This window comes from Spea bombifrons, chromosome 3 (genome assembly GCF_027358695.1).
Source record: "Spea bombifrons isolate aSpeBom1 chromosome 3, aSpeBom1.2.pri, whole genome shotgun sequence".
NCBI lineage: Eukaryota > Metazoa > Chordata > Amphibia > Anura > Pelobatidae > Spea > Spea bombifrons.
The window spans coordinates 110,226,082-110,238,998 of NC_071089.1; the positions used below are offsets into that span (position 1 = coordinate 110,226,082).

The 12,917-nt window shown below is 39.4% G+C and overlaps 1 protein-coding gene across 1 annotated transcript in view; it reads right to left on the reverse strand.

The window, feature by feature from the left end:
* NBAS (NBAS subunit of NRZ tethering complex) overlaps positions 1 to 12,917 on the reverse strand; it is a 253,053-nt gene that overhangs the window by 182,983 nt on the left and 57,153 nt on the right. The window contains exons 22-24 of the mRNA XM_053461340.1: positions 5,468 to 5,551; positions 1,394 to 1,547; positions 462 to 647 (exon numbers count right to left, since the gene is read on the reverse strand). Of these exons, the coding sequence (XP_053317315.1) occupies positions 462 to 647; positions 1,394 to 1,547; positions 5,468 to 5,551 (424 nt within the window). The remainder of the gene's footprint in view (positions 1 to 461; positions 648 to 1,393; positions 1,548 to 5,467; positions 5,552 to 12,917) is intronic.

The window sequence follows — 12,917 nt, forward strand, 5'->3', positions numbered from 1 at the left end:
CCTGGTACCTTCAGGCCAGAGGCCACCAGCTGTATATGCATGACTGGTCGCTATACATCCATCCATCACCTGGACACCAAAGGATCACCATCAGCCACATGCTAGTCTGTGCCTGGGTAGGATGATCTAACAAAAGACCCAACATAATACCAGCCCAGAGGAAAGTCTAAGCTGGTAGATAAATCTGGGGTTCCCCATCATTGCTGTTGCTTCTGCGGGGGAAATCTATGCTGTTCTAGCGGGAGGGTATGGTGACATGTGCCTGCGCTGGATATGACCTCCTTTCCAACAGTATGTGTCTTACTCCATTGTTGTCTTGAATGGCTCTGATAGCTATCCGGAGATATGATATCATTCACGGATATAGGTGGGATTCCAAAGCAGTTTATATGGGGCATAAAAACTATGCTCAACCAGCTTTGCCAGCATCAACATTCTATACAGGAGTTTCAGTAACTCACATTTGCCAATAAGAGCCTCAGTTTATCAATGTCTTGAATCTGTTGGAGATCTTTCAGAGTCAAAGATGCGTCACAGCCGGCCTCATAAACGATTGTCTCCAGTGTGACCAGGTCATCAGACAGGATCTGCAGGCCAGGAATGTTTCGCTCTTTTCCAAGACGCACCAGTGAGAGCGCTCCGTCAACCTAGTAGAGATGGTATGTATGTAGAAATAACGCTTACACTTCACATAGCTTAATAGAGGAAAAGAAGTAGCCTTTTAAGGTGGTGATATCCCCTTCACTTTACAGAAAGAGTAGTAGATGCCTGCATAAGCAATGCAGGAGTATAAAATGCCATGCATTGTAAGCATAATACATAATCAAACTGTGCATCAACAACCCAAGATCTACCAAACATTAATTCTGTATTCTCCTGTGATTGCAATAGCCCTGCTCAATCTGCTGGCTGGAACAATAATATTCTCACACTGCTCGCTCACGCTCAAGACGCTGTCCATGGTGCCGAACTCTAAAAACCAAGTTCAATCTGGTGAGCCCTGCTTATATTCAGCTGTCCGCGGTGCTGAACGATATAACCGATGCACCTGGAGAAACTCTGCTAACAATTACCTCGGCATTCTTTTTCATAATCATAATAATAATAATCATAATTAAAACATTTAAAAATTAAAACTTGAGAAAGCAGTGCTACTGTTAAACGGAACTTTAGCATTCGTTGGCACCTAATCCACTTTAGTTAATAATATTAATAATACTACGGATATTAATATTAATAATAATAAGCCATGGAGGTATGCAGTGCACAGAAATAAAGTATAAATAAAAGCAGGATTATTACCTGCAAGGTTAAAAAGTCAGGTACAAAAAACAAAACAAAAAAAAAACAAAAAAAAAAAACAAGAAACCAAACAAAAAAGACAGATTGTTACCTGTCGGGCATAGTTCTCAATTTCCTCCGCTCTTTTGTGGTACCAGATTTTCAGTAAATCAACTGACAAACGATCGCTTCTGTATAAAATTAGCTCCGGCTGCTCGTCGTATAAAAATTGGGCCATGTCTGAAGAACTCGGCTCCACGGTTAATCTGGTAAACAAGATGGAGACGAGTGAGCGGTGAACACGCTGCAGCGCCGGAGCTATTACTCACAGCGAAGGCAAGGCTAACCACCTCGCAAACGCACGGCTGTCAAAACCCGCAGAATCACTCAGCGTTACAGAAACGGAAGAGAACGTCCTCCATGCGCGCCCTAAAACTACAAGTTATTAACTGGACCTCCGTCACCTAAACAGCGACACACGGAAACATGAATTGTTGTAGGGAGAAAACTGCAGGAAAATGTACACATCAAGAGGAAAAAATGGTCCATTTACATCGTTTTTATTCTTCCCAATTGTGTGATGTCACTACATGGAACTGAAACAATGAGAGCGTTGGAATAATGGAATAGAACTCCGGTAAGACCACGATTAAGAGGGATGAACGAGGCTATTGGATGTGCGCCGATAGAGGTGAAGTTCTTGGACCAAAGCGGGACAAACCAAAAACAAAGAATATTTTTATTAATCAAAGTTGGGGGCTCGAAGACTAGACGCAGATACCATTATAGTTCACACCACAAACCATGCCGACCAGCGATCAGAGCACCAATAAGAGTGACGGAGGATGGGGAAGCCAAAAGCTCCGATATAAGCCAAGTTATTGAGACTGTTGGCAGTTATGCAGTTAACCAGGGGGATATGCTTAAAATTCCCTTTTTATTAATGCAATTCACCTAATATACGACGCGTATATTATTGGCATTCCTCGCTCTACAGTCACATTGCAAACACATTACAGGCAGCGACCGTACCTCGTATATATGGTTATTTTCCAATAAACATTACGCTATGAATAGCGGAGGCGAAGGGGGTGGCGATATTATTTATAATAAGAAAAAAAACACCCCGGTCTCCATTTATGAATCAAATCTCATTCAGCTGCAATAACCTCGCCTGCAGTTACACAAACCAAAAGGGGTTAAAAACCGAGCCGCAGCTTCGGAATTAGAAATAACGCGCCTGTTCTTTACACACAAAACATTCCCGCGCGCCAATGAATCCCGCAAGCCCGGCTAAGGTTCTATTTTAAGGCTCCTTGCCCTTGCTCGGTCTTTCCATAAATCCTTTGTCCTTGCGTGCGGCGCAGGCGATGGGAATTCTTATTCCGCCAGTGTTGTCTGATATTATCCGTGCAGCCGGAGAACGCGAGGCTGCCGGCCAATTCCTCCAGGCTGTGTATGTATTAATGATTACATGATGGAGTGGAGGGTTTTTTTTTTTTTTCTTTAGTATCTGCATTGTTCCCGGAGAAAATAAAAGCCTTTGTTGGTTGTTAGAGCGGTTTAATGGAACAGGAGAAAGCCACTGCTTTATTGAATCAGTTCCACAAAAGGCTGGCTTTACAAAAAAAAAAAAATATATATATATATATATATATATATTTAAAAATAATAAAACTAAAAATAATAAAAGAACATAAAAATAAAATTAATACATTTAAAAAATATCTTCTGCAACTAAATATTTAAACAGAACTTGCAGCGATTGCCAAAAGAGGTTTAATTGGCCGAGTGTGATTTACTGCAGTATCACACTCAGCTACAACATGAAGCTGTGGTGTCACAGGTCAGACATTTACATGTTTTTATTCTAGAGGTTCGTCAAACTTTTATGTCCTTACTATTGAGATTGATCTAATAAAAAGGAGCTTAACAAAGCCGGTGTTTTTTTTTTTTTTTAGATATTATATATCTCCATTATGTCTATTTTTCTTTTAAAGGCACAGCTAGGGCTACGACGTTATTAAGAACTTGAATTGACTTTTTGACCTACCGATAGTTAATGATATGACCGTAAGGTACAGAAAAAAAGGAATATATTTTACTTATGCAACGTATAAACCCATTTCTTGTTGTTTCTATACGCAATATTGTAAGATTTGGTAAAACACACCAGGGGAGGTAAAGGAATACTGTATAATCGTATTCAAATTTTGGTTTGTTGGTGTTCAGGAAGGAGACGGTGGAGAAGGCTCACGGGGATGCTAATAACCATCCTCGTGCAAAGGTAAGAAGGCACGATGGATGGAAGACGTTGGGTCCTAATAAACCAGAACCGCGAACCTGGGAAAAGTGATTTCTGCAGCTCTTTAGATTTTTCTCTTTTCTACAAAACAGATGAGCGGCAGAAAAAACATTATTTCTTTTCTGCACGTTCCAACAAATTTATATTTATGCTTTTTTTTTTTTTATAACCTACAGCTAGCTTTCTCTGGAAGGAAGAATGCTATATTTTGCATGCAGGTCTCGGAGAATGAACAGCACAGACAGTCAAAAACAACTATAAACAGACAACTGAGGTTACCGAAAAGTACCGTCAGAGTCGGCTTATAGGGACAATAACCAAGCAACGTGATTAACAGTGTAATGGCCGAGAACGAGCAGCAAACTCTCCATTCCAAACCAACGAGCGAGCAACGAAAGCAGTAACATAACACGCTGCCGACATGTTTCACGGGGAACCCCCATTTATGAATATTACAAGAAATACTCATTTTTACAGTGATGCTGCTTTTGCACTATATAAAGTATTCAGACAGCTGCTTATTAGCATTTTTTATTTGAGTCATCGCTCTGTTATTTTAGCCCCATTTTGCTTGTTGCCTGTTGTGAAAGAACAATGCCCCTATGCTATATTTTGCCTTTGGATATGTATGCCCCAAGAGCATTACTTTGCATTTATCAACATTAAACCGCAGCTGCCACACTTGGAGACTTTTATATAACCTTGCCAGTAACACCTTTTGTAATATTGATAATAAAAATATTAAAAAGTACGGGTTCCAATACTGATCTCTGAAGTACCCCGCTAGTAACAAGACCTTCCTCTGAATATACATTAACTATAACCTTCTGCTGCCTGTCACTCAAACCCCAAACACTGCAGATTATGTATAAGTCTTATATGAGGGTGTCAAACCCCTTAGTGAAATCCAGATAGGCTGTATTAACGGCTCCTCCATGGTCTTTATTTTAGTTACCCAGTCAAAAAAAAATGACATTAGTTTGACAGGACCCCCCTCCAATAAACCCCTGCTGCTTCTGATCTTGCAACCTGTTTACTTTCAGATATTAAACAAACCTTTGATTTCCATTAATTCCCAACTACTGATGTAAGACTTCCTGGTCTGTAGCTGGCAGAGTCTTCCCTGCTAGCTTTTTTGGTGAAGTGGTTCTACAGTTGCCAACTTCCAATCTCCTAGAACCACTCCTGCCAATAGTCACTGGTTATATAAGTCTGTGAAAGGTTTTGCCAAGACACTCGGGAGCTCTTTGAATAACTTTGGGTTTATCCCATCGGGTCCAATGAATTTGTCTGTTTTTACTTTAGAGAGTTCAGGTAGACTTCTCGGGCTTTATAGGTTTCTCGGTTCCTCCTTTCTAACGGAAGGCGGCTGACAAGGCCCTCTTAACCTTAATTATATGTTTTGCTGTGAGAATAAACAGTTGCCACTGAAGTAAGGGGGTGGTAGGACAATGAGTCGGTAATGTGACCTCTCTCTATGGCTCTTCATCAGATTGTATTTATTTTGCAATCACAAATGTATGAGTATGGTTGGAAGGTCACAGAATACCTTTTAATAAAGTGTTTTGTGCTATTTTCCACTAAAGCTCTCTGTTCATTTTTTTTTATTTAATCGAGAGTCTCGCTAGGCTCTCCAATAGAATGAAAACCAATTTAGTTCTGTGAAAGTAACAAAAAAGCCACGGCCACAGCGTTGGGATTTAGCTTGGGTTCCGTCTATTCTTAATGCTCAGTAATGTTCTGCTTCATTCCCAGGCGTGACTCTGTAATTCTGTTAAATGTATTAACATATTGAGTGGAACGCGTGAAAAACTCTCATTTAAATATCTATGAGTGTCCAACTGATGTGTTCTTTGCTATCATGCTTGAAAACAGACTTACTTGCACTTGGGTTCTTCACACCAGTCTTTGTCTCTGTGTTTCTGCTCAATCCAGGGGACAATCTTCAGTTCTCCTGCTTCAAAACTGGGGATGGTAAAGAAGGAAAAGATAAGGACGCCGTGAATGCAACTGCTTGGGAGGCAGGAGCTTAACTCATAAGAGGCATCGAGGGGAAAAAAACTCATGTTCAATGGAATAATGTACAAGGCCACAAAGGCTTACGAGGAGAACATGCAACACCAGCAGCTTCTGACAACATAAATCTCGGACGTCCGTGTCTAACAATGCCCAAATTAATACAGTTTAAGACCAGGGAAATGCGTGTAGACATCATAACGAAGATTACGGAGGACTATTCTGTAGATGTGTGATGCGGCAATAATAAGAACTGATTATGGATAAAGAGCAAGCTAGGTCTATTCTATTTTCTACAGAACATTAGGAAAGAGGGGAAATGTGGCATAAAACCCAACTTAAACCTAGCACGTTGATCAAAATTTAGTTTTTATTCTTGTTTCTATGTAATTCTGTTTTACGTTTCCTGGTACCCGCCACCGCCAAGGGCATAGAAAGGGCCCTGCTTTCCCATAACCCCCCCCACCCCCGTAATTTTATACATGACAAAGCATCAACATGACTGCTCCTTCCGGCCACACAACAGAAAATAAAAAAAAAAAGGAGGTACAATTCATATTTCCACTTAATTAAAAATAACGGTTAATATGTAAGGTGGAACGTTAGGGCCGATCTTAATCTGGAACGTGACAATATTCCATTACTCCTCATCGACATAAAACACATAAGCCAAGTAGACATTATCATCTAAATAGTTAACTATTTGCACGGAAAGAAATAAAGCTTCTGAACTCGCAGCACCTGTATGAATGCTCTATGCCGGCAAATAGGGTGGCTAATAAACGCTGAATTTATTTACAGGTGTTTGTTTTTTTATTATTATTATTATTATTATTGTTGAGTTATAGTTACAAAGTTCATTGGGAAATTCTCTTGGACGCTAAAAATGAGATGCACATGACATATAAAATATGTCTCTCGTATAAAAATTCTAATATCATAAGAAAAAGAAAAACTGAAAATAAAATGTAAAAAAATTAAATAAAAAAAACCTTAATATGTATCAAAAGTTCCTTCCTTTCTATTATATATATATATATATTGGCGACAAATAGAACAAGGCTTTCAAATATATTTGCATATGAATAGACGCCAGCATTCGAAGGTGCATTGTTTTTTTTTTTTTTTTAAGTTAAGTGCTTATGTAAATGCGGACTTATGATGAGGAGGCTTTTGTGCAAAAATGAATAATTTGATGACCAATCATTGCATAACCTTTGCGGAAGAAAATACGCACAAAAAAATGAGCATATCCATAAAGAACTATGAATTATTATTATGTAGAGAAAAAGGTGGAAAAAATAACACATGGAACATGGCAGAAATCAGTCGTGGACACAATCCCCCCGCAATGCTACAATTCCCTTCTAAAAAGAGTTTATTGTCGTGACCTTTAAAAGCATACTTCAGATTTTTTTTCTCTTTGTCTTGCTTGTTGTTTTTAAAGTTAATCTTCGTGTTAAAATGCCAATTTGTGCAGGGAAGCAGTTATTTCATTGCTTGTCTGGAAAAAGTCATGGAGACAGGCTAAGCGGCATTATCACCCAACATGAGATACGCAATGTTTTCAGGACAAAGCCCTTTAGATAAAAATAAATGGATGGGGGGAAAAAACTAGCTAAAAGTAGATATTTTTTTTTTAATCCCTTATTTTTTATTTGCAATATAAACGTGAATGCATAAAATCTATATTTTTATTATCACCATTCTTAGCTAAATTCCTTCAAATGATAGCAGTGGATCTATAAAAAAGGATTTTATGGGGTCACCTGAAATCACAGGGGTGGCTATTAGTCCATAGGAACATTTGGAGCTTTAGGCAAAGGCTACTGACACAAACATCTAAATGTCACACTAATTCGCAATTAACTTGGCCACGGTTATATCGCATTATATATATATATATATATATATATATATATATATATATATATATATATATATATATATATATATATATATATACGGCCACGGTTATATTGCATTATGTATACACGGCCACGGTTATATTGATTGATATATATATATATATATATATATATATATTTACACACACATATATACACGGCCACGGTTACATTGCATTATATATATACGGCCACGGTTATATAGCATTATATATATATATATATATATATATATGATATAGAATAGTTCTTCTAGTGAAGGAGGTATATGACAGATAAATGCAAGCAGACAGGGGACGGCTGGCAAGGCCGCTACCTGAAGCCTTTCCGAGTGTTTTCTAGCAGTCCTACATAGCTGCCAAGATGTCTAGCGTAAGGAAGATCATGACATTTCTGGAACATTTATAGGGCTTCTATACATTCTCTTTCTGCAATCGTGTTTAGGACAGGACTTGTATTACGGACCGCTTATATCTAAAATCTCCTTCCGTCTCTCGTTTGTTCCCTTAGTTACTAACTCCTTGAGTAAGCACAATAGGACTAAAGCTCCGTTAACCAACATATTGAACTCTATCATCCATCCTGAGCAACCAGAGACACTAAGCACGGTGGAAGTGCCTTGCTGTTATGTTGGGGAGGCCAGTTAAAGCCCATAGGCAAGCACATAACACATGAAATAATTATTCTGGGTATTATATTAAGTGAAATCAACAAACAGGTGAGCTATAATCCGTTCTTCTAAAAACATAATCAAAAAGAGTTTTGGTGATAGTAATCAAATGATGAACCCCACAAGGTGTTCCTGGGTTAGCAGATAAGACCTAATGTGTCCATAAGAAACCGGCCTACTCTTTGTGAAGGACACACCGTGTTTAACCGCCTTCGCCGTCTCCTTTTAATCACAGAGTATTCTCTAAAAGCAGGACGGTTTATCCTGCCAGCTGGGTAATTATCAAGGAAACGGCGCAAATTTCACCTGCGAATACATTTTTGATAAGGTAATATAAGTAAAGGAACAGTCATTACCGCGGCGTAAAAGTACAAAATACATTACTGAAGATGTAAAAATGGACTTATCAGAGCAATGCATTTTCCTGAAGCGCCCATTCAAATAATGTATAACGCCTTGAAATAAACAAACCAAAATGTGTCTAGAGAGGAACGTATAATAAACCTAAAATGCGTGAGCAATTCATCCAGCTAAACGTACGGGGCCATAAACACAGCCGTTATCAGCGCTTCTTCTGGAACCATTGAATATTGGCAGAAACTCTGCTCCGTGTTCTAATCAAATAAAAACCCTTCACACATACGAGCATAGCTTTGTTTATTATCGTTACGGAAAGGGCGGTGTAGTGTTTGCCGGGTGAAATAAGTTAGCTGGGAAGCAGAAGGTAACATTGCTTGGGTCAAACCACCTTTGAGAGACATCTTGTCGGCAAACTCCATCTTGTGGCCCCCTCTACCCCATTCTTTCAAGCACACGATAGTTCACAACACTCAATCTCAGCTTCCACTGTTCTTCCTCTGTATCCGCGCCCATACTACTGCCCTCTGTCAATGCCATCTTCATTTTATCAAGGGGTATGTTAAAGGAACCCAAAGTTATACTTTTACGGTCTACAAATTTTGAGAAGGCAGAAGTTTCAAGCTTTTTGCTCCAGGCTACTGGCACTGCCTGCTTACACACAGTTAACTGCTTGCCAACAGCTCCTGCAGGCAGAGAACATATTTCTTACCTAGATAATTATTATTTTTTTAATTTTATAGCACCAACAATTTATGTAGCGCTCCATACATTGAAAGGGTCTGACAAAGCCAGAACTGGCAAACTAAAGCAAATGGGTTAGGTAAAGAGGGCTTGGCTCGCAAGCTTACAATCTAGATGGAGGACAGCCCTGAGAAATGATTCTAAGGAATTGAGGTCAACTCCTGTATCAACACAGAAAACAAAACACTTAGGGTTACTATAGGTTTCTGTTCAGCATACCAAGACGTTTTGGATGATGCTCTGCTTCCAACTTTGTGGGAACAGTTTGGGGAAGGCCCTTTTCTATTCCAGCATGACTGCCCCCCAAGTGCATAAAGAAAGCTCCATAGAGACATGGTTGGATGAGTTTGGTGTGGAAGTTGACCGGCCGCACAGAGCCTCGACCTCAGCCCCTCGAACACCTTTGGGATGATCTGGAACGGAGATTGCATCAGTGCCTGTCCTCACAAATGCTCTACTGTATGAATGGGCAACAATTCCCACAGAAACTCCCCAAAATCTTGTGGAAAGCCTTCCCAGAAGAGTGGAAGCTGTTATAGCTGCAAAGGGGGACCGACGTCATATTAATGTCTATGTATTTAGAACGCAATGTGATCAAAGTCCCTGTTGGTGTAATGGTCAGGTGTCCCAATACTTTTCTTCATATAGTGTATTTTCATCTCCCTTCGGTCTAGCTACAAATCACGTTCCCCAAAGGTACTCGTGTGCATTTTAATGGGTAAGATGATCATACGGACGCTCATTCAAGCTAATAATCTCAAACACGAATGTGCAGTGGCTTGTTTTATCTAAATAACAAGTGCATATACTTTTGGCGTAAAACCGCCTCTTATGAAAAAAAGAGCTTAATAAATGGGATACGACAAAGTGACCTACAATGCAAAAGAGATGCAGCGAGGGTGATGGATCTTGCAAGAATCACCCTTTCATGATAAAACATCAAAGTCCTCCTGGCATCTACCAGATAATGAAGTCTATGTTATTCTGATTTATGAGACACAGAGCAGCACACTTCTAATCACATTTCAAAATTTAAAAGCCAGCCCGGAACAACTTCAGGCAAAAGAAGTATCTGTTTTAATTACAATGAAGTTCCAAGTCATTCTTGAGACAGAAAGATCTATTACCAACTCAAAGCAGAATCATCTTGCAGGACTAGAAGTTATTTCTAATATGTGTTTGCTTCAGAGAGGAATAACTTTTTTTGTTGTTGTTTGCTTATTACAAACATGTGTTACCTTTCTAGAGCATGCACTTATTCTAGATTTAATGCCTTCTCTGATTCCAGATGCAGCACACAATAGAATTTCCAGCAAAGACACCGAAGATGAATTTAACAACAGAACGTTAGGAACTGACGTTTCTCGGGACTAAAATTCATAAAGAAAACCTTACTTGAAAAATATTTTTCTTATATAAAAAAGAATAACTCCCAACATTCCAATTGTTGAAATCGGACACCTTTGTTGGGGGTGTGGCTAGAGGCAGTAAGAGGGTGTGGTCATGGCAGGACCACTTCTCCACCATCCCTGAAGTGCCACCTCCAGAACGTAGCAAGGTGGCCTCCCTGGGTCGGTCAGGGTTGACGAGGGTCTCCGCAGCCACCTATGAGTACGGCGGAGTTGCGAGATGGGGGCGCAGGTAACCTGCATTTTGATATAACTTGGTGGAAACCAAAGAGACCTCTGAGGTCTCGGAACTTTATTGTGGGCCAACAGAACATTTTTCTGTAGCGGCCCACTAAAAGGTATTTAGTTATACATATGTTCAATCCGCTTCACCAATTAACAACGGGCAGCAGACTTTGGCAACGAAGCGGAGTTTGGGTTGTCAGTGAAACTCCACTTGTTTATAGGAACAAAGAGGTATGTGAAAAGAAGTAAAAAAAAAAAAAAAAAAAACACAACTATGACAACTCCATTAAATGTAAATAAAGAAATGTAGTCTAGCAGATTAATTAGCCGTCTGTAACGCTGCTCAGCAATCAAAGGGCTAAAACTCTACGAACACTGAACGTGCCTCCAACAAGAGAGACGTCACTGAGCAGGTGTATGGTTGGGTACATATAGCCTCTGCGTACATAACGTTCCTTACGGAAATAACCCTTTGTTCTGCAGGCATTCTATAAAGGGCCGTGTATATCGCATGCAAACGCTTTCCCCTGTGTACCGGAACACCACAGGATCACACAGTTAATCTGAATTTCCAATTTATAAGGGAAAGGCGGTGGTGACTACCTTGAAAATTAATTCTCAATTGTCATGCAAGTTTGCCGGGTGTGTGGCAACCAACAACTCCTTGAGTCTGTCAAGTTAATTTAAACATTCTGATTGCTACACGAATAGGTCCTCCATGTGCCCTTAATCTGCATTTTCAAGGGGAAATGTAAGACAGCTACTGCTATTAACATCGACGGCGGAGAAGAAGTAGTCGGCCATCTATTCTTCCTATTCTCCCTGCTATAAAGACTCTTAAGGTCTTAATCAGTCCTTGATCTTTTCACATCAGTCTTCGCCGGAGTTACTTAAATACCTGCTAAGGTATAGGATAGAGATTATATCGGGTACCCCGATTCCCCACATATACACACTATCATACATACGGCATCTTCTAACAGCCAATCAGTGGCCTGAAATATCATGCTATGGACAAGGTAAGTATATATTTCTTTTCCCATGTATTGATTGTTTAGGGGGCTCCCTGGGATACTGGAGCGCCCCTATAATTGCGTGCAAAGGAACATAATGACCATACATTGTTGTATGTGCTTCATTGAGATCAGATGCCCGGCGAGTAAGACATTAAAAATAATTTCCTATCGCTTCTGGTTTTTGTTGAGGGAGAGGAACAAAAATATCTTCTTTTTCTTGGTATTCCCAGATCACTCGATTAGCTGCAGTACAAAGTATTTTTACGTAATTTCACTTGATTATCCACTTGTCAATATTTCTCTGAATCAGAAAACGTCTGGAGGAGATTTAGAAGTGATACTTTATATATATAAGGGATGTGCAACTACTGGATTTAGTGAAAAAGCTAAAATAAACAATGGCCCACGACAAGAAATTATTTGGATAGCGTTTAATAAATGCGCACATTATTAATCAATTATTAATCACAGTAATAATAATAATAATGTATCATTATTATTATTGTATACACACTTTATGGTGCCTGCAGATATGGGAGCATTCATATTCATAGTATGTTTTTATTGCCCCTGATCCCATTAAAATAATATATTTTACTATTAAATATTCAGTGTGCAGCATTCTTACAGGGTCAGATAGAACTATTAATCCAGTGGCCAAACGTAATCGGGACCATTTTAACAAATCAATCTGCAAGCCACATCGTGCATCTTGTGTGTGTGCGTGTATGTATGTATATTGTTTTATATAGCGCCATCCGATTCCGCAGCGCTGAACAAAGGGTAGACAGGACATAACAAGTAGTAACAGCATGCCAACAACAGGTGAGGAGGGACATTAATATATATGATATATACCGTATTTGCTCGATTATAAGACGAGGTTTTTTTCAGAGCAAATGCTCTGAAAAATACCCCTCGTCTTATAATCGGGGTCGTCTTCTAATCAGACCTCAGATAGAGGTCTGATTAGTAGACTAAGATCCA